Source organism: Oncorhynchus mykiss, chromosome 4 (assembly GCF_057628025.1).
Source record: "Oncorhynchus mykiss isolate SJ-2025 chromosome 4, ASM5762802v1, whole genome shotgun sequence".
Taxonomy (NCBI): Eukaryota; Metazoa; Chordata; class Actinopteri; order Salmoniformes; family Salmonidae; genus Oncorhynchus; species Oncorhynchus mykiss.
In genome coordinates this window covers 85,267,097-85,290,000 of record NC_143025.1, presented here as the reverse complement: position 1 = coordinate 85,290,000, position 22,904 = coordinate 85,267,097, and the positions used below count along the sequence as shown (strand labels likewise).

General features: G+C 44.6%; 1 protein-coding gene across 1 annotated transcript in view; it reads right to left on the bottom strand.

Moving 5' to 3' along the window:
• LOC110522562 (forkhead box protein N3) overlaps positions 1-22,904 on the bottom strand; it is an 81,941-nt gene that overhangs the window by 47,632 nt on the left and 11,405 nt on the right. Inside the window, exon 2 of the mRNA XM_021601019.3 lies at positions 846-1,412. Coding sequence (XP_021456694.3) covers positions 846-1,394 — 549 coding nt within the window. The 5' untranslated portion in view covers positions 1,395-1,412. The remainder of the gene's footprint in view (positions 1-845; positions 1,413-22,904) is intronic.

Below are 22,904 nucleotides of genomic sequence, written 5' to 3'. Positions count from 1 at the left end.
GCACATGCAAACACAAGCACACAAGCACACACACACACACACACACATGCAGGCACAGCACACTTCGTCTAAAACAAATGTTGTCTCATGTAGAATTAGTCTGTCTGAACTATTTCATAGAGAAACTAATGAAACTAAACTGCAATCTCCCCTGATCAAAAGCTACAGCTTGTATACACATTAGCCTTCTACTTCCCCATGGGGAGATTATATGATGTTGTTTGTCATAAATGTTCTTACCACTTTTAGTATTAATTTGGCAAGGGAATGATTTTCTTGATAAATAGCTAAACTGCTCCTGAAATAGGAGAATGATTAGTTAGTATTATAATATATAATTATTAGTTCAATGTTTAAAAGCCTTTAGAAGGGACCATGTAAGATTGAAATGAAAACCGAAAAGGCTGTTCCCTCCAGAAAACTCTAAACTTCAGAATTTCAACTTTCAAGCCAAGATTATAAAGTATTGATAAAGCAATTCCTTGTACATTTGTATACAAAATACTGTCCGTATTTGACTGAAAAACACTTTTGAAATGTGTTCAATCACCTCAAACGAACTATACTCCAGAGCCCAGAAGACAAATGGAGCTAGAGAGAGAAGGGGGAAAGGGAGAGAAAGAGAGAGAGAGAGAGAGAGAGGGGGAGAGAGAGAGAGAGAGAGGGAGAGAGAGAGAGAGAGAGAGAGAGAGAGAGCGAGAGAGAGGGGGAGAGAGAGAGAGAAGGGGGAAAGGGAGAGAGAGAGAGAGAGAGAGAGAGAAGAGGGAAAGGGAAAGAGAGAGAGAGAGAGAGAGAGAGGGGGGAGCGTGTGTGTTGTGTGTGTCTGTGTGTCTTCTCCTCCTTACCTGACTCCTGTCCTTGTCCACCTTCTTGAAACACTTATTGAGCGACAGATTATGGCGCACCGAGTTCTTCCAGCCTGTAGGGGCGCTAGCAAAATAGGGGAAATGCTCCAGGATCCAACCATAGATATCTTTCACCGGCAGCCTCTTGGATGGCGCATCCTCTATTGCCATGAAGATTAGGCAGCTGAAGGAATACGGGGGCTTCCTATTGGCTCCCGTGGCCATGTCGTAGGAAGAGGAGTCACATGGATCGGGGGAGGGGGAGGAGGAGGAAGGGGAGAGGGGGGGTAGGGGGTGACCATCAGGATCTTGCAGGGGGGAGACGGAGCGGAGCCCCGAGTGAGAGAAGCTGTTGAGAAGGTTGGTGCTCTCGTGGAGCCAGGAGAGGCTGGTGAGCTCCTCATCCTCGGCCTTGGAGAAGGAGGCCGACAGGGACAAGGACAGGTCTGTTGCCTCCGCCTCCCTGTAGAAAGGACTCAGACCCTGGGTGGCTATTAATCCGTTGTTCTGGCTCCTGGCCTTCTTACTGGGCGGCATAGTGGGTCCCATTCAACCCTGGGCTCTCTCCTGGAGGGGGAAGAGAGGAGGAGATCATATTGGGTAACTACGAATCAAGTCATGTATGCAACTCTTATGTTTCTACAGTGGTTTTTGAGACACAGTTAAGTTCCTACTGCGATCTCCAGGAATGGTTGCTGCAACAATCACACCAACCACTGAAGATAAATGAGAGTTAGAATGCATTTAGTTAACTGCAGATGAATCGATAGAACAGTATCTACATTGACTGCATGGTAAATGCCTATATCCTGTGTTAGTTGACGTCTTCTGTTGGTATGGTGATGCCAATATGGGAACATGCAGAACTCAGTCAAAGGGTGAGTTATCAGCATATGCTCATCACACACACACACACACACACACACACACACACACACACACACACACACACACACACACACACACACACACACACACACACACACACACACACACACACACACACACACACACACACACACACACACTAGGATAGGATTAATCCCAACAGCAACATGTACAGTTCCCCAGTAGCACAGTGGTCTGGGACACTACATCTCAGTGCAAGAGGTATCGCTGCAGTCCCTGGTTCGGCATCACATCTGGCCATGATTGGGAGTACCATAGGGCTGCGTACAATTTGCCAGGGTAGGTCGTCATTGTAAATAAGATTTTGTTCTAAACTGACTAGTTAAATGGTTAATAAAATACGAGCCAAAGTGGTAATCCCCTGATCTGTCTCTTAGGTCTAAATGATTGACAGAGAGCTGCCCCCCCCCCCCCCCCATGCAACATTGTCATGTTTCCATGGCTCCCAGCCCAGAGCTGCTGTGAAAATGGCAAGAGAACAACAGCTCTGTATCTGTCAAACACACAGAAGCTGCTCTTCCTCCCTGCTCTGATCATTCTAAATATATATCTACGTCCTGAACTGACAGTATCCCTGGGACTCAACAGCAGTTACCTGTCATGTTGTTACACCAATATTGACATTGACTGTAATGAATTTAAATTGGCCCCAGCACCTCTTAGCTGAATGGCAGATATCCCTACTAATGAAAAGCCTCTGGAAATAGAATGTGGATAAACAAGGCAAGCAAGGGGTTAAGATATTAAGCGTTGTGACAGGCTCGTCAAGGTGTGGCTCACAGAGATTCTAGAGAATGTTACTAGTGTGACAGGCTCGTCAATGTGTGGCTCACAGAGATTCTAGAGAATGTTACTGGTGTGACATGCTCGTCAAGGTGTGGCTCAGAGAGATTCTAGGGAACGTTACTGGTGTGACAAGCTCGTCAAGGTGTGGCTCAGAGATATTCTAGAGAACGTTACTGGTGTGACAGGCTCGTCAAGGTGTGGCTCAGAGATATTCTAGAGAACGTTACTGGTGTGACAGGCTCGTCAAGGTGTGGCTCAGAGATATTCTAGGGAACGTTACTGGTGTGACAGGCTCGTCAAGGTGTGGCTCAGAGAGATTCTAGGGAACGTCACTGGTGTGACAGTGTTCCCAGTTGGACGTTGTTGAGGTGTCGGTTGTCAAGGGGAGCAGAAGAGAACGTTTTATGTTGCCATGGCGGAAGGCAAGGCACCAGGCAGAGCCACGAAACATTATGTCTGACAGTAAAGTCATCTAATTTTACTGTTGCTATGACAACAAACTCCTTCCATTTAGGGCCTGTGTTATGAGTGACTGTGAGCCATGGCGAGGCGTTGTGAGCAGTGTATCTAGTGTTCTCCTCAAGCTCTAAATAAACTCTTCTACAATGTTTTACACAACCCCCCCGATGACAGAACAAGTTCAGACTTGATTTTGATGAGGAGCTGGAGGGGGGTGCATGAGGAGGTGGAGGGGGGTGCATGAGGAGGTGGAGGGAGTGCATGAGGAGGTGGAGGGGGGTGCATGAGGAGGTGGAGGGGGGTGCATGAGGAGGTGGAGGGAGTGCATGAGGAGGTGGAGGGGGGTGCATGAGGAGCTGGTGGGGGGTGCATGAGGAGGTGGAGGGGGTGCATGAGGAGGTGGAGGGGGGTGCATGAGGAGGTGGCAGGGGGTGCATGAGGAGGTGGAGGGGGTGCATGAGGAGGTGGAGGGGGGTGCATGAGGAGGTGGAGGGGGGTGCATGAGGAGGTGGAGGGAGTGCATGAGGAGGTGGAGGGGGGTGCATGAGGAGCTGGTGGGGGGTGCATGAGGAGGTGGAGGGGGTGCATGAGGAGGTGGAGGGGGGTGCATGAGGAGGTGGCAGGGGGTGCATGAGGAGGTGGAGGGGGTGCATGAGGAGGTGGAGGGGGGTGCATGAGGAGGTGGAGGGGGGTGCATGAGGAGGTGGAGGGTGGTGCATGAGGAGGTGGAGGGGGGTGCATGAGGAGCTGGAGGGGGGTGCATGAGGAGCTGGAGGGGGGTGCATGAGGAGGTGGAGGGTGGTGCATGAGGAGGTGGAGGGGGGTGCATGAGGAGCTGGAGGGGGGTGCATGAGGAGCTGGAGGGGGGTGCATGAGGAGGTGGAGGGGGGTGCATGAGGAGGTGGAGGGGGGTGCATGAGGAGGTGGCGGGGGGTGCATGAGGAGGTGGAGGGGGTGCATGAGGAGGTGGAGGGGGGTGCATGAGGAGGTGGGTGGGTGGGTGAGGGTGAGGGCACAGGGGTTCCCAAACGTTTTTGTTCCACGACCCCATTTTGATATCTGAAAATTCTTGTGACACCACCCGTGTGAAATCTTTTCAAATGAACAGCTAATGTTAACTTTTTTACTTGGGACTATGGCCGTCAAAAGAGAAAAATTGTAACAGTATTTCTGATTGTCTTCTCAACTCAACATCACATACTTGTAATATGGGGCAGTCAATTGCAAAAAGAGTCTGACATAATCTCTCTTATCTTACCGCCACTAATGAGATGGGTGTGCATGAAGCATGCCGCGTCGGAGCTTCTCAAAGTCAGCGAGCGTGGTCGACAGTGGGCGTGGTCGACAGTGGGCGTGGTCGACAGTGGGCGTGGTCGACAGTGGGCATGGTCGGCAGTGGGCGTGGTCGACAGTGGGCATGGTCGACAGTGGGCGTGGTCGACAGTGGGCGTGGTCGACAGTGGGCGTGGCCGACAGCGGGCATGGTCGACAGTGCACAGCTCATCTCTGCTGTCACATCTAACCTGGATGGATCTTTAGTTTTAATGCAGACACTGAATCCAGCTTCACATAGATATGAGCTGGTAAAGAGACCATGAGTTTTATGGTGCTTTCAAGACGAGGTCAAAGATGAGTTCAAATCATGAAGTCAATGATCTGTCAGAAAGTCAGAGCCCCTGTTTCTCTTATTTAACTAGGCAAGTCAGTTAAGAACAAATTCTTATTTACAATGATGTCATAGAAACAGTGGGTTAACTACATTGATCAGGGGCAGAACGACAGATTTGTTTAACCTTGGCAGCTCAGGGATTTGATCTAGCAACTTTTCAGTTACTGGCCCAACGCTCTAACCACTTGGCTATCTGCCTTCCAAGATGGACTTCTGAATTGAATGACCATTCAAAACTATTTTTCCCAGTCAGAGTTTGTTTCTTTCCGAGTTCCCAGTTATCTTGAGTGCACTGAAGTTGGGATGTCTGAGATCTCCAAGTTCCCAGTTGTTTTGAACACGGCATTGATTCTGGAACCAAAACTTCTCCGTAGTGACCCATGAATGTGTTGTCTGCAGCATCACATGACAGCTGTTTGATTTCACTTACATGCATGTCAACTGAGCCAGGATCACAGTCAGACAGATTGGGAAGTTGATCTTAAACACAGGAGGCAACTCATAATAATGGCAAATGATGCAAATGGAATGGCATCAAACACCTGGAAACCATGTGTATGATGTATTTGATATCATTCCACTGATTCTGATCCAGTCATTACCACAAGCCCGTTCTCCCCATTTAAGGTTCCATCATCCTCCTGTGTTGTCCCAAAGTGCTCTTTCAGGCGTTGGAAGTGAGAAGTCATCACTTGTGTGGGACACTTACTGATACTGTTTTCTGTTCTTTTCATTTCATAACATCCATTTTACATACATTGTAAATAACAACAGTTCCTCTTTCCAATACCCCCCCCCCCCCTCCCACACACACACACACATAAGCACCAGGCCTCGGTGTGAAATTGAACTTTGTCATGCTCTGATCCCATATCTCCACATAGTTTTGATGTAGTTTATAATTGAAGTTACCTGTTACCTGCAGTATATCTCCGGGTTCTGTGCTCAGCTCTTTTGCTGCCAGTTGCTCTCCGTGTATCATACAATGGCAAAGGTAGACATATTCATAACTAGAGTGCAGAGGCCTGCCCGCCGCCCGGCTGTGGATTGAGCACACCATTCGATCCCATATGGAATCGGTTTTTCATCAATATAGCCAAAAAGCACACTGAACATTCAATATGACGCTTCATGCTCAGGAATCGTGAGACAGAACAATGTCCTTGTGAATAGCATCCCGCAACATGTATAGCGAACAAAATTCAATGTAAGGGCATCTCGGGCCTCACAGCTACCGTCCATTTGGAGAGCATAAGCAGGGGAGTATTTGAGTCGTTCAGTCAGAGCATAAATTCATTATTTAGCAGTGTTATCTGACAAAGGTATTGATGTGATTTTCTGTGCCTCTGCCTTCCCACACATTGTTTTCAACATTTCAATTGCGGCCGGTATTATCAAAGTCTCTGTAATAGTGTGGTTTCACAGCGTAGCGGGCCTAGCCATTCACCGTGGAAATGATTCAAGTGTAGCAGTCAAGTGCAGCCTCTTCCCACTATCTAAGGGCACTTTCTCGTTCAATTTTACACTTTAGATTTTAATCATTTTCATTCAGAGTTTTAAGGTTACAATGATTTTGAGATACAAAGACAATGTTCAAATATATATTTTTTTGTATATACAGTTGAAGTCGGAAGTTTACATGAACTCGTTTTTCAACCACTTCACAAATTTCTTGTTAGCAAACTATAGTTTTAGAAATTCGGTTAGGACATCTACTCTGAGCATGACAAACGTCATTTTTACAACGATTGTTTACAGATTATTTCACTTATAAATCACTGTATCACAATTCCAGTGGGTCAGAAGTTTACATACACTAAGTTGACTGTGCCGTTAAACAGCTTGGAAGATTTCTGAAAATTATGTCATGGCTTTAGAAGTTTCTGATAGGCTAATTGACATCATTTGAGTCAATTGGAGGTGTACATGTGGATCAATTTCAAGGCCTACCTTCAAACTCAGTGCCTCTTTGCTTGACATCATGGGAAAATCAAAAGAAATCAGCCAAGAACTCAGAAAAAAAATTGTCGACCACAAGCCTGGTTCATCCTTGGGAGCAATTTCCAGATGCCTGAATGTACGACGTTCATCTGTACGAACAATATTACGGAAGTATAAACACCATTGGATCACGCAGCCATCATACCTCTCAGGAAGGAGAAGCGTTCTGTCTCCTAGAGATGAATGTACTTTGGTGTGAAATGAGAAAATCAATCCCAGAACAACAGAACAACAGCAAAGGACCTTGTGAAGATGCTGGAGGAAACTGATACAAAAGTATCTATATCCACAGTAAATCGAGCCCTATATCGACATAATCTGAAATGCACATGGGGACAAAGATCATCATTTTTGGAGAAATGTCCTCTGGTCTGATGAAACAAAAATAGATTTGTTTGGCCATAATGACCATCATGTTTGGATGAAAAATGGGGAGGCTTGCAAGCCGAAGAACACTTTCCCAACCGTGAAGCACGGGGGTGACAGAATCATGTTGTAGGGGTGCTTTGCTGCAGGAGGGACTGGTGCACATCACAAAATAGATGGCATCATGAAGCAGGAAAATTATGTGGATGTATTGAAACAACATCTCAAGACATCAGTCAGGAATTTAAAGCTTGGTAGCAAATGGGTCTTCCAAATGGACAATAACCCCAAGCATACTTCCAAAGTAATGGCTAAAGGGCAACAAATTCAATGTATTGGAGTGGCCATCACAAAGCCCTGATCTCAATCCTATAGAAAATGTGTGGATAGACCTGAAAAAGCATGTACGTGTCAGCGATTGGGTGCAGAGTGAAAGCGAAGTCAGGCGCAGGACACAGGTATAGAGTAATCCAACTGAGTTTACTCAAAGAATAAAGCAAAATTCCAAATAGGAAAATACAACACAACTCTAACACAACCACTAACGACATGAACAATCATGGACAGAACAGAAATGTATGTCCAGATGGTTAAATTGGGAATGTAATGAGGGAATGTAAAACAGGTGTGTGTGTGTAATCAGACAAAACAAAACGAAACAGAAAAATGGATCGGTAGTGACTAGAAAGCCGGTGACGTCGACCGCCGAACACCACCCGAACAAGGAGAAGGGCCGACTTCGGCGGAAGTCGTGACAGTACGAGCAAGGAGGCCTACAAACCTGATTCAGTTACACCAGCTCTGTCAGGAGTAATGGGCCAAAATTCACCCAACTTATTATGGGAAGCTTGTGGAAGGCTACCCGAAACATTTGACCCAAGTTGGGGCGGCAGGGTAGCCTAGTGGTTAGAGTGTTGGACTAGTAACCGGAAGGTTGCCCTGACCTGACAAGGTACAGATCTCTTGTTCTGCCCCTGAACAGGCCGTCATTGAAAATAAGAATTTGTTCTTAACTGACTTGCCTGGTAAAATAAAAAAGTTAAACAATTTAAAGGCAATGCTACCAAATACTAATTGAGTGTATGTAAACTTCTGACCCACTGGGAATGTGATGAAAGGAATGAAAGTTGACAAATTCTGACATTTCCCATTCTTAAAATAAAGTGGTGATCTTAACTGACCTAAAACAGCACATTTTTACTAGGATTAAATGTCAGGAATAGTGGAAAACTGAGTTTACATGTATTTGGCTAAGGTGTATGTAAACTTCCGACTTCAACTATATGTACACAGTATATACTTTTTTTGAATTTTGGAAATTCTCCCATGACTCCATTTTCATATCAGATGACCCCATGTGTGGGGTCCGCTATTCTAGCAGCTTGAAAGACAGACAGACAGACAGACAGACAGACAGACAGACAGTATTCAGTATTCACAACCTAAACCTCCTTTCTCTATTATGTGAGACACGTGGACCAAGTGTTTACAAGGGTGAAGAGGTTAATGAACTCCTCAGAGAGACAGTCTATTTACAGGGTGTTAAACTGACTTCAGGTCAGTAAGGTTAACATGATTATTAAGGTCTAATGGAGAAAACATTCATAACTACAGACCGTAGAGTCTTTACAAAGTATTTAGTGAATCAGCCAATGAAAGGAGAATAGAATGAAGGGACAGTAGGTCTATAGGTCACCCAACTGGGCACACACTTGTTGAATCAATGATGTTTCCAAGTCATTTTAATGAAATTACATTGAACCAACATGGCATAGACAGATGTTGAATAGACGGTTGTGCCCAGTGAGACTGGTCAAACACTTTGTACACTATGTAGGGAATAGGATGTCGCACGGGATTCAACCAATGAATATAATAGTAGGAGACATGAGATGTCAACATAACTAAATACAGTAGCAGGTTAGGAGATATTACTCTGAGGAGGGGATGGGAGTTGTATTGCTGTCTGGCTGATGGTTGTGATAAACCCAGGACTGGGGATCCACTGAGGCAAAACTAATCTGGAGGTCTGATGACAATAAGAACAACCTTTATCATTCTCTACACACCACTGAGTCGAGAGAGAGAGAGAGAGAGAGAGAACGAGCGAGGGCGAGAGAGAGAAGGAGAGAGGACCAGAGAGCGAGAGAGCGAGAGAGCGAGAGAGACGGATTGAGAAAATAATAACCTCCTGTATGTCAACATTGGTGTAGGAAAGGTTGTGGTTTTCTCCAGCTTCAGTCCATGAAATCAGTTTCAGTTTCCATTTCCTGTGTTCCCTTGACGACAAATATCAGGGTTCCACGGGGCACACATGTGAGGCTGAGTTGACCAGTGGCACGGGATAGTCCAGTGTGTGTGTGCGTGCGTGCGTGTGTGTACATGTGTTTGTGCCTCTTTGTGCCTCTAGCCCTGCCACAGAGCATAGGGAGATATGAGATGGAGGTCAGGGGTCATGGTGTCTCTCAGAGGGCTGTCGACCCTGTGGCAATATTCTCCTCAGAGCTGCCCAGCAACACACAAACACGCACACACACACACCAAAGACTCAAAACACCAGAAACACAAACACACATACCAAAGACCTGAAACATCAGCAACACACAAACACACACACCAAAGACCTGAAACATCAGCAACACACACACCAGAGACCACAGACCAGAGACAGAGAGCAGTTCTTCATCGCAGTAGTAACTTAATAAACAGAAAAACACCTAATGTACACCAGAGACCACAGACATCACAGGGGGCTGCTGAGAGGAGAGCAGCTCATAATAATGTCCAGAACTGAGCAAATGGAAAGGCATCAAACACCTGGAAACTATGTGTGGATGTTTTTGATATCATTCCTCTGATTCCACTCCAGTCAGTACCACGAGCCCCTCCTCCCCAATTAAGGTGCCACCAACCTCCTGTGACAGACACCAAAGACCACAGACACCAGAGACAGAGAGACAGAGATAGAGCGGGAGAGAGACAAAGACAGAGAGAGAGAGAGAGAAAGAGATATAGATCGAGAGAGAGAGAGACACACAGACAGACACAGAGATAGAGACAGAAAAAGAGACGGAGACGGACACAGAGCAGAGACAGAGACAGAGAGAAAGAGAGAGAGAGAAACACACAGACAGAGACAGAGAGAGAGAGAGAGAGAGAGAAACACACAGACAGACACAGAGACAGACAGAGACAGAAAAAGAGAGACACAGAGCAGAGACAGAGAGAGAGAGAGAGAGAGAGAGAGAGAGAGAGAGAGAAACACGCAGAGACAGAGACAGAGAGAAAGCAAGAGACAACAAAGTCATAAGAAAAAAAAAGATAATTACTTGACATTTTGGAAAGAATTTACAAAAAAACTGAGGCCCTAAACAGAGAGAACACAGTGACGGAATACCTGACCTCTGTGACTGACCCAAACTTAAGGAAAGCTTTGACTATGTACAGACTCAGTGAGCATAGCCTTGCTATTGAGAAAGGCCACCGTAGGCAGACATGGCTTTCAAGAGAAGACAGGCTATGTGAACACTGCCCACAAAATGAGGTGGAAACTGAGCTGCACTTCCTAACCTCCTGTCCAATGTATGACCATATTAGAGACACATATTTCCCTCAGATTAGACAGATCCTCAAAGAATTAGAAAACAAATCCAATTTTTATAAACTCCCATATCTACTGGGTGATATACCACAGTTTGCCATCACAGCAGCAAGATTTGTGACCTGTTGCCACAAGAAAAGAACAAACAGCATTGTAAATATAACGCACATTTGTGTTTAGTTATTTTCCTTTTTGTACTTTAACTATTTGCACAACATTACAACACCGTATATAGACATAATAAGACATTTCAAATGTCTTTATTCTTTTGGATCTTTTGTGAGTGTAATGTATATTTTAAATTGTTTATTTCACTTCTGTTTATTATCTACTTCATTCCTTTGGCAATTTTAACATATTTACCCATGCCAATAAAGTCACAGTTTGGCCAGTGTAGGCCAATATTGGAAATAAGAATATGGACTTTAGTTAAACAAAAAATTGAATAGAGAAAGAGCAGAATGATTCTGAGAACTGGGTCATACGGCCCTTCAACTTAATGTTTTCAGACTGTACCATACAAACACACACATAATGCATGCCTGCCTGCAAACACATAAACGCATCTTCCAGACATTTCTTCCATTTTGACAGTGAGTTCCCTCCTGGCACTCTGTGGCCTTACAATGCTGACGAGTGTTCAAGTATCAGACTACATTTGATGCATGGCCAATTCAGGAAGTATATTCATTGTGCAAGGCACTCATTGTCCAAATTTCAACCGGAGAGTAGATTGAAGATGAATTAGCGTAACTTTAAGAGTGGTGGGTGAAGACAGAGAGAGTGAACTGGATGGGTTTCATGTGATTGAGAGCTTTAAAGTGGGAACGCATTGAGCACTGTGTCCTGTATCTAGACAGTAAGGTCTCTTTTCTCCCTCTCTCGGTCTCTCTCTCACTTATTAAACAGCAGCACAGGCCCTCAGCCATTGGCCAACAGTATGTCCCCGAGACTAAACACCATGGCAACATCCACTGAAAAGGCCGGTAACTTGTTCCAAGGTCCCACCCATTTTGGGTCCCTCTGCTCCTCCCAGCATGTTTGGTTGAGAAAGTGTATAGAAATCAAAAAGTCTATATATCTCTCTCTCTTTATTTCTCTCTCTTTATAACTCTCTCGCTCTGTAACGAGTGCACTGAGAGTCAGGAAGCAAGTTCAGGGAGTGTTATAATAAAATTAAAATAACATAAGACAAAACAAGAAACACTAACAAGAAACACTAACAAGAAACACTAACAAGAAACACTAACAAAACACAGACCAGAAACAATGACGCCTGGGGAAGGAACCAAAGGGAGTGATTTACAGTTGAAGTCAGAAGTTTACATACACCTTAGCCAAATACATTTAACTCAGTTTTTCACAATTCCTGACATTTAATCCTAGTAAGAATTCCCTGTCTTAGGTCCGTTAGGATCACAACTTTATTTTAAGAATGTGAAATGTCAGAATAATAGTAGAGAGAATGATTTATTTCAGTTCTCATATCTTTCATTATATTCCTAGTGGGTCAGAAGTTTACATACACTCAATTCGTATTTGGTAGCGTTGCCTTTAAATTGTTTAACTTGGGTCAAACGTTTCAAGTAGCCTTCCACAAATTTCCCACAATAAGTTGGGTGAATTTTGGCCCATTCCTCCTGACAGAGCTGGTGTAACTGAGTCAGGTTTGTAGGCCTCCTTGCTCGCACACACTTTTTCAGTTCTGCCCACAAATCTTCTATAGGATTGAGGTCAGGGCTTTGTGATGGCCACTCCAGTACCTTGACTTTGTTGTCCTTAAACCATTTTGCCACAACTTTGGAGGTAAGCTTGGGGTCATTGTCCATTTGGAAGACCCATTTGCAACCAAGCTTTAACTTCCTGACTGATGTCTTGAGATGTTTCTTCAATATATCCAGATCATTTTCCACCTCATGATGCCATCTATTTTGTGAAGTGCACCAGTCCCTCCTGCAGCAAAGCAACCCCACAACATGATGCTGCCACCCCCGTGCTTCACGGTTGGGATGGTGTTCTTCGGCTTGCAAGCATCCTCCTTTTTCATCCAAACATAACGATGGTCATTATGGCCAAACAGTTCTATTTTTGTTTCATCAGACCAGAGGATATTTCTCCCAAAAGTACGATCTTTGTCCCAATGTGCAGTTGCAAACCGTAGTCTGGCTTTTTCATGGCGGTTTTGGAGCAGTGGCCTCTTCCTTGCTGAGCAGCCTTTCAGGTTATGTCGATATAGGACTCGATTTACTGTGGATGTAGATACTTTTGTACCTGTTTCCTCCAGCATCTTCACAAGGTCCTTTGCTGTTGTTCTGGGATTGGTTTGCACTTTTCACACCAAAGAACGCTTCTCCTTCCTGAGAGGTATGACAGCTGCGTGGTCCCATGGTCTTTATACTTGCGTAATATTGTTTGTACAGATGAATGTGGTACCTACCAGGCATTTGGAAATTGTTCACAAGAATGAACCAGACTACAATTTTTTATTCTGAGGACTTTGCTGATTTCTTTTGATTTTCTCATGATGCCAAGCAAAGAGACACTGAGTTTGAAGGTAGGCCTTGAAATACATCCACAGGTACACCTCCAATTGACTCAGCCTATCAGAAACTTCTAAAGCCATGACATCATTTTCTGGAATTTTCCAAGCTATTTAAAGGCACAGTCAACTTTGTGTATGTAATCTTCTGACCCACTGGAATTGTGATACAGTGAATTATGAGTGAAATAATTTGTCTGTAAACAATTGTTGGAAAAATGACTTGTGTCATGCACAAAGTAGATGTCCTAACCGACTTACCAAAACTATAGTTTGTTAACAAGACATTTGTGGAGTGGTTGAAAAACAAGTTTTAATGACTCCAACCTCAGTGTATGTAAACTTCCGACTTCAACTGCATATAGGGAAGATAATCAGGGAAGTGATGGAGACTAGGTGAGTCTGGTGACGCGCAGGTGCGCGTAACGATGGTGACAGGTGTGTGCTATAACGAGCTGCCTGGTGACCTAGAGGCCGAGAGGGAGCACATATGACACTGTCTGTATATCTCCCCCTCTGTCTCTCCCTCTCTTTATATCTCTCTCCCTCTCTTTATATCTCTCTCCCTCTCTTTATCTCTCTCTCCCTCTGTTTATATCTCTCTCCCTCTCTTTACATCTCCCTCTCTTTATATCTCTCTCCCTCTCTTTACATCTCCCTCTCTTTATATCTCTCTCTCCCTCTCTTTATATCTCTCTCCCTCTCTTTACATCTCCCTCTCTTTATATCTCTCTCCCTCTCTTTATATCTCTCTCCCTCTCTTTATATCTCTCTCCCTCTCTTTACATCTCCCTCTCTTTATCTCTCTCTCCCTCTCTTTATATCTCCCTCTCTTTATATCTCTCTCCCTCTCTTTATATCTCTCTCCCTCTCTTTATATCTCTCTCCCTCTCTTTACATCTCCCTCTCTTTATATCTCTCTCCCTCTCCTTATATCTCTCTCTCCCTCTCTTTATATCTCTCTCCCTCTCTTTATATCTCTCTCCCTCTCTTTATCTCTCTCCCTCTCTTTATATCTCCATCTCTTTATATCTCTCGCCCTCTCTTTATATCTCTCTCCCTCTCTTTACAGCTCCCTCTCTTTATCTCTCTCTCTCTCTCTTTATATCTCCCTCTCTTTATCTCTCTCCCTCTCTTTACATCTCCCTCTCTTTATATCTATCTCCCTCTCTTTATATCTCTCTCTCCCTCTCTTTATATCTCTCTCCCTCTCTTTACATCTCCCTCTCTTTATCTCTCTCTCCCTCTCTTTATATCTCCCTCTCTTTATATCTCTCTCCCTCTCTTTATCTCTCTCCCTCTCTTTACATCTCCCTCTCTTTATATCTCTCTCCCTCTCTTTATATCTCTCTCCCTCTCTTTATCTCTCTCTCTCCCTCTCTTTACATCACCCTCTCTTTATATCTCTCTCCCTCTCTTTATATCTCTCTCTCCCTCTCTTTATATCTCTCTCCCTCTCTTTACATCTCCCTCTCTTTATATCTCTCTCCCTCTCTTTATATCTCTCTCCCTCTCTTTATATCTCTCTCCCTCTCTTTACATCTCCCTCTCTTTATCTCTCTCTCCCTCTCTTTATATCTCCCTCTCTTTATATCTCTCTCCCTCTCTTTATATCTCTCTCCCTCTCTTTATATCTCTCTCCCTCTCTTTACATCTCCCTCTCTTTATATCTCTCTCCCTCTCCTTATATCTCTCTCTCCCTCTCTTTATATCTCTCTCCCTCTCTTTATATCTCTCTCCCTCTCTTTATCTCTCTCCCTCTCTTTATATCTCCATCTCTTTATATCTCTCGCCCTCTCTTTATATCTCTCTCCCTCTCTTTACAGCTCCGTCTCTTTATCTCTCTCTCTCTCTCTCTTTATACCTCCCTCTCTTTATATCTCTCTCCCTCTCTTTACATCTCCCTCTGTTTATATCTATCTCCCTCTCTTTATATCTCTCTCTCCCTCTCTTTATATCTCTCTCCCTCTCTTTACATCTCCCTCTCTTTATCTCTCTCTCCCTCTCTTTATATCTCCCTCTCTTTATATCTCTCTCCCTCTCTTTATATCTCTCTCCCTCTCTTTACATCTCCCTCTCTTTATATCTCTCTCCCTCTCTTTATATCTCTCTCCCTCTCTTTATCTCTCTCTCTCCCTCTCTTTACATCACCCTCTCTTTATATCTCTCTCCCTCTCTTTATATCTCTCTCTCCCTCTCTTTATATCTCTCTCCCTCTCTTTACATCTCCCTCTCTTTATATCTCTCTCCCTCTCTTTATATCTCTCTCTCCCTCTCTTTATATCTCTCTCCCTCTCTTTATATCTCTCTCCCTCTCTTTATATCTCTCTCCCTCTCTTTACATCTCCCTCTCTTTATATCTCTCTCCCTCTCTTTATATCTCTCTCCCTCTCTTTATATCTCTCTCCCTCTCTTTACATCTCCCTCTCTTTATCTCTCTCTCCCTCTCTTTATATCTCCCTCTCTTTATATCTCTCTCCCTCTCTTTATATCTCTCTCCCTCTCTTTATATCTCTCTCCCTCTCTTTACATCTCCCTCTCTTTATATCTCTCTCCCTCTCCTTATATCTCTCTCTCCCTCTCTTTATATCTCTCTCCCTCTCTTTATATCTCTCTCCCTCTCTTTATCTCTCTCCCTCTCTTTATATCTCCATCTCTTTATATCTCTCGCCCTCTCTTTATATCTCTCTCCCTCTCTTTACAGCTCCCTCTCTTTATCTCTCTCTCTCTCTCTTTATATCTCCCTCTCTTTATATCTCTCTCCCTCTCTTTACATCTCCCTCTGTTTATATCTATCTCCCTCTCTTTATATCTCTCTCTCCCTCTCTTTATATCTCTCTCCCTCTCTTTACATCTCCCTCTCTTTATCTCTCTCTCCCTCTCTTTATATCTCCCTCTCTTTATATCTCTCTCCCTCTCTTTATATCTCTCTCCCTCTCTTTACATCTCCCTCTCTTTATATCTCTCTCCCTCTCTTTATATCTCTCTCCCTCTCTTTATCTCTCTCTCTCCCTCTCTTTACATCACCCTCTCTTTATATCTCTCTCCCTCTCTTTATATCTCTCTCCCTCTCTTTATATCTCCTTCTCTTTACATCTCCCTCTCTTTATCCCTCCCTCTCTTTATATCTCCCTCTCTTTATATCTTCCTCTCTTTATATCTATCTCCCTCTCTTTATATCTCTCTCCCTCTCGTTACATCTCTCTCCCTCTCCTTATATCTCTCTCCCTCTCTTCATATCTCTCTCCCTATCTTTATCCCTCCCTCTCTTTATATCTCTCTCCCTCTCTTTACATCTCAATCTCTTTTTATCGCTCTCCCTCTCCTTATCTCTCTCCCTCTTTATATATCTCTCTCCCTCTCGTTATATTTCTCTCCCTCTCTTTACATCTCAATCTCTTTATATCTCTCTCCCTCTCCTTATATCTCTCTCCCTCTTTATATCTCTCTCTCCCTCTCTTTACATCTCTCTCCCTCTCTTTATCCCTCCCTCTCTTTATATCTCTCTCCCTCTCTTTATATCTATCTCCCTCTCTTTATATCTCCCTCTCTTTATATCTCCCTCTCTTTATATCTCCCTCCCTCTGTTTATATATCTCTCCCTCTCTTTATATCTCTCTCCCTCTCGTTATATCTATCTCCCTCTCTTTATATATCTCTCTCTTTATATCTCCTTTTCTTTATATCTCCCTCCCTCTGTTTATATCTCTCTCCCTCTCTTTATATCTCCCTCTCTTTTTTATCTCTCTCCCTCTCTTTATCTCTCTCCCTCTCTTTATATCTATCTCCCTCTCTTTACATCTCCCTCTCTTTATCTCTCTCTCTCTCTCTCTCTCTCTTTATATCTCTTTCCCTCTCTTTATATTTCTCTCCCTCTCTTTATCTCTCTCTCCCTCTCTTTATCTCTCTCCCTCTCCCTCTTCATATCTCTGTCTCTTATTCCTTTTCTCTCGCACCCTTCTCTCTTTTTCTCTCCTCTCTCCCTCGCTCCTCTCTCTCTCTAATCACCAGCGAGCGAGGGGAAAATATCCTTGGGTCATTAGCAGCATTTCAAAGTCACAGTGTCCTCCAGCATATGCTGTTTGACAGGCCCTGCCAAAAGAATTAGAGTGAGGAATGATGGTGCCATTATTAGATGTGGAGCTCAGGGAAGAGTGCTTGATCCAAGGGATGGTGGGTTTGAGAGAAGGAGAGGAGAGTATTTAGTATTTAATAGGATCCCCATTAGTTCCTACCAAGGCAGCAGCTACTCTTCCTGGGGTGCAAACAGGTATAAAACAATTCCATCACAAAATGTACAATAATATAATATTACAATGTGTGTGTGTGTGTGTGTGTGTGTGTGTGTGTGTGTGTGTGTGTAGTGTGTGTGTGTGTGTGTGTGTGTGTGTGTGTGTGTGTGTGTGTAGTGTGTGTGTGTGTAGAGTGTGTGTGTGTGTGTAGTGTGTGTGTGTGTGTGTGTGTAGAGTGTGTGTGTGTGTAGTGTATGTGTGTGTTTAGTGTGTGTGTGTGTGTGTGTGTAGTGTGTGTGTGTGTGTGTAGAGTGTGTGTGTGTGTGTGTAGTGTGTGTGTGTGTGTGTGTGTGTGTAGTGTGTGTGTGTATAGTGTGTGTATGTAGTGTGTGTGTGTAGAGTGTGTGTGCAGTGTGTGTGTGTAGAGTGTGTGTGTAGTGCGTGTGTGTAGAGTGTGTGTGTGTAAAGTGTGTGTGTAGAGTGTGTGTGTAGAGTGTGTGTATGTAGAGTGTGTGTGTAGAGTGTGTGTGTAGAGTGCGTGTGTAGAGTGTGTGTGTAGAGTGTGTGTGTGTAGAGTGTGTGTGTGTGTAGAGTGTGTGTGTGTAGAGTGTGTGTGTAGAGTGTGTGTGTAGAGTGTGTGTGTAGAGAGTGTGTGTGTAGAGTGTGTGTGTGTGTAGAGTGTGTGTGTAGAGTGTGTGTGTGTGTGTGTGTGTAGAGTGTGTGTGTGTGTGTGTAGAGTGTGTGTGTGTAGAGTGCGTATGTAGAGTGTGTGTGTAGAGTGTGTCTGTAGAGTGTGTGTGTGTAGTGTGTGTGTGTAGAGTGTGTGTGTAAAGTGTTTGTGTGTAGAGTGTGTGTGTGTAGAGTGCGTATGTAGAGTGCGTATGTAGAGTGCGTATGTAGAGTGCGTGTGTAGAGTGCGTATGTAGAGTGCGTATGTAGAGTGCGTGTGTAGAGTGCGTGTGTAGAGTGCGTGTGTAGAGTGCGTGTGTAGTGTGCGTATGTAGAGTGCGTATGTAGAGTGCGTATGTAGAGTGCGTATGTAGAGTGCGTGTGTAGAGTGTGTGTGTGTATGCGGGTGTCTCTTCACAGTCCGCGTTATGCCGTGAGGGATTGTTTTATCTAGTTTTTTTTAAATCAGATTTTACTGCTCACTTGATTTACTTGATGAGGAAGAGAGTTCCATGTAGTCATGGCTCTATTTGGTACTGTGTGTTTCCCAGAGTCTGTTCTGGACTTGAGAAGAGCAGCCAGGTCACCTGTGATACAAGTCATTATTCGACATCCAGCCATGTCTGAGGACGTCGGGAGATGACATGGAAAGTGGCCACTAGGGGGCAACAGTGAACACAATTACATTGACGTAGGTTTTGGTTTTCCAAAGGACGTTGGGGACGGTGCATCTGCTTCTGATTTCAAAGGTTGCATGTATAAATCCATTGATACTAAGTTGTTTTTTATATTTCTTGTTTTAAGACTATCCCAAACCATCAACCTTAACCATTTGGAGTTAATGCCTGACCTTAAGAGTTCATAGTTACTGCCTAAACTTAAGCCTAACCTTAAACATTCAGAGTTAATGCATAAATGTAACCTTACTTACTTGAAGTTTGCGACAACATCAAAGTTTGACGTCTGAGAAACATGGATGAACGTCTAATTCTGACTTGAGACTGTGAGACCTGGTAGATGAAGAGTCCCCTGGTGGCATGTCTTGTGGGGTTTGTATGGGTGTCTGAGCTGCGTGTTAACTGTTGGAACAGTTTGTGCTTTCAACACATCAATACCTCTCACAAAGACAAGAAATGACACGATCAATCACTCCTCTACGTTGAGCCAGGAGATATTGACATGCATTTTCTGGATATTAGCCCTCTGTGTACATTTAAGGGCCAGCCGGCGCTCCATTAATTCCACGTGGTTACAGGGTTAATTCTGCATGGTTACAGGGTTAAATGTAGATATTCATTCCAAGTGGTTAAAGTTAGTGCTATGGTTTGGGGAAGGCTTAAAACAAAAACAAAATTTTTCAAGTGCTTTTTCCATGAACTATCATCAACTACTCTCCCTGCTTGCTAGAGAAGTGTGAATGACTCGGGCAGAGCAGCTTACTCCACCTCTGAGTGTCGTGTTTGTTTGTTTTTGGTGAGCACTGACAAAGGCATATACTGTATCAATGTCCTCTGGACCTTTTCAAAGATCCAAAATCGACTGCGCTTTCTTGTGACCTGCCTGCTCTCCTCGGTCATGACCACAAACACAACCACCAGGCCTCAACGCTCTCCTCAGAGTCATGACCCCAAACACAGCCAGTAGGCCTCCACCCTCTCCTCAGAGTCATGAACACAGACACAGCCAGTAGGCCTCAACCCTCTCCTCAGAGTCATGAACACAGACACAGCCAGCAGGCCTCAACCCTCTCCTCAGAGTCATGACCCCAAACACAGCCAGTAGGCCGCAACCCTCTCCTCAGAGTCATGAACATAAACACAGCCAGTAGGCCTCAACCCTCTCCTCAGAGTCATGACCCCAGACACAGCCACTAGACCTCAATCAACCCTCTCCTCAGAGTCATGAACACAGACACAGCCACTAGACCTCAATCAACCCTCTCCTCAGAGTCATGAACACAGACACAGCCACTAGACCTCAATCAACCCTCTCCTCAGAGTCATGAACACAGACACAGCCACTAGACCTCAATCAACCCTCTCCTCAGAGTCATGAACAAAGACACAGCCAGTAGGCCTCAACCCTCTCCTCAGAGTCATGACCCCAAACACAGCCAGTAGGCCTCAACCCTCTCCTCAGAGTCATGACCCCAAACACAGCCAGTAGGCCTCAACCCTCTCCTCAGAGTCATGACCCCAAACACAGCCAGTAGGCCTCAACCCTCTCCTCAGAGTCATGACCCCAAACACAGCCAGTAGGCCTCAACCCTCTCCTCAGAGTCATGACCCCAAACACAGCCAGTAGGCCTCAACCCTCTTCTCAGAGTCATGACCCCAAACACAGCCAGTAGGCCTCAACCCTCTCCTCAGAGTCATGACCCCAAACACAGCCAGTAGGCCTCAACCCTCTTCTCAGAGTCATGACCCCAAACACAGCCAGTAGGCCTCAACCCTCTCCTCAGAGTCATGACCCCAAACACAGCCAGTAGGCCTCAACCCTCTTCTCAGAGTCATGACCCCAGACACAACCACCAGAGATCTGAGATCTGAGGGGGAAGAACAATCTGTTCCCTATCAGAACCACAGAGTTCTCAGATCCCTTACTGAGTGCTAGTCCCTTTGTTCTTTTTACATTCCTATACATTCTCCAAGCATCCCAAATGGCACCCTATACCCCTGATAGTGCACTAGGGCACTGGTTAAAATGATGCACTACAGTATGGAAAATAATGTGCCATTTGGGAGACAATGGACTACCGGAGTGTTTAATCTACCATAGTCTTCTCCAATCGCATGCAGTTCTCTACTTTTCTCTCACATTATTCCCCCATACCTGCATATACTCCCAAAGTCTCCTCCATTTCCTCGACCATCTCCCTCACTATCCAGGCAAGATGTTGGGGAAAGGAGCCAGTGGTACAGTTTACAAAATTAACATATCATCAATGGCACCGGACAAGAAGGCTGACGTTTCATGTGTTCCTATCCAATTGTGTTTAGTTTTTTTTCTTTGCGTTGTTTGTAACTTATTTTTTTAACTTATTTTGTACATAATGTTGCTGCTATCGTCTCTTATGCCCGAAAAAAAATTCTGGACATCAGCACTGCGATTACTCATCATGATCTGGCAGAATCCTTTTTTTCCTTTAACGAGTCCGACGAGTCCGAGCTGAATGGCATACTGCTTTCCCGGGAACAGGCCCAGATCCCCGTCATTTACGTGAAGAGAAGATGGAGAAAAAGGGGCCGGAGGGCGGACTGCCTTCTGAGAATTCGTAGGCGATCGAGTAAACCCCCATTGCCTTCCATTCTGATGGAAAAAGCACAATCTTCAGAAAATAAAATCGATGACCTACGCAGAAGATTAAACAACCAAAGGGACATTCAAAACTGTAATATCTTATGCTTCACGAAGTCGTGCCTGAATTATCAACAACATTATGAACATACAGCTGGCTGGTTATATGCTGTATCAGCAAGATAGAACAGCAGCGTCTGGTAAGACAAGGGGCGGTGGACTATGTCTTTTTGTAAATAACAGCTGGTGCATGACAGCTGGTTTTGCTCGACTGAGGTAGAGTATCTCATGATAAGCTGTAGACCACACTCTCTACCTAGAGAGATTTCATCTGTATTTTTCGTAGCTGTCTACATACCACAACAGACTGAGGCTGGCACTAAGACCGCACTCAATGAGCTATATTCCCCCATAAGCAAACAGGAAAGCGCTTTCCCAGAGGCGGCGCTCCTAGTGGCCGGGGACTTTAAATGCAGGGGAAATAAAATCAGTCTTACCAAAATTATATCAGCATGTGAAATGTGCAACCAGAGGGAAAACAACTCTGGACCATCTTTACGCCACACACAGAGATGCATACAAAGCTCTCCCTTGCCCTCCATTTGGCAAATCTGACCATAATTCTATCCTCCTGATTCTTGCTAACAAGCAAATATTTAATCAGGAAGCACCAGTGACTAAAAAAGTGGTCAGATGAAGCAGATGCTAAGCTAAAGGACTTCTTTGCTAGCACAGACTGGAATATGTTCCAGGATTCCTCAGATAGCATTGAGGAGTACACCATCAGTCATTGGCTTCATCAATAAGTGCATCGATGACGTCATCCCCACAGTGACTGTACGTACATACCCCATCCAGAAGCCATGGATTACAGACAAGATCCGCACGGAGCTAAAGGCTAGAGCTGCCGCATTCAAAGAGCGGGACTCTAACCCGGAAGCTAATAAGAAATCCCGTATGCCCTCCGACGAACCATCAAACAAGCAAAGCTTAAATACAGGACTAAGTTTGAATCGTACTACACCGGCTCTGATGCTCGTCGGATGTGGCAGGGCTTGCAAAGCATTACAGACTACAAAGGGAAGCACAGCCGAGAGCTGCCCAGTGACACGAGCCTACCAGACGAGCTAAACTACTTATGTGCTTGCTTCAGGGCAAATAATACTGAAACATGCATGAGAGCACCAGCTGTGTGATCACGCTCACCGCAGCTGATGTGAGTAAGACCTTTAAAGAGGTCAAAAATCACAAGGCTGCAGGGCCAGACGGATTACCAGGACTTGTACTGTGAGCATGCGCTGACCAACTGGCAAGTGTCTTCACTGACATTTTCAAACTCTCCCTGTTCGAGTCTGCAATACCAACATGTTTTAAGCCGTATCACGCACATCTCTAGCCATGAAATGCTTTGAAAGGCTGGTCATGGCTCACATCAACACCATTATCCCAGAAACCCTAGACCCACTCCAATTTGCATACCGCCCAAACAGATCCACAGATGACGCAATCTCTATTGCACTCCACACTGCCC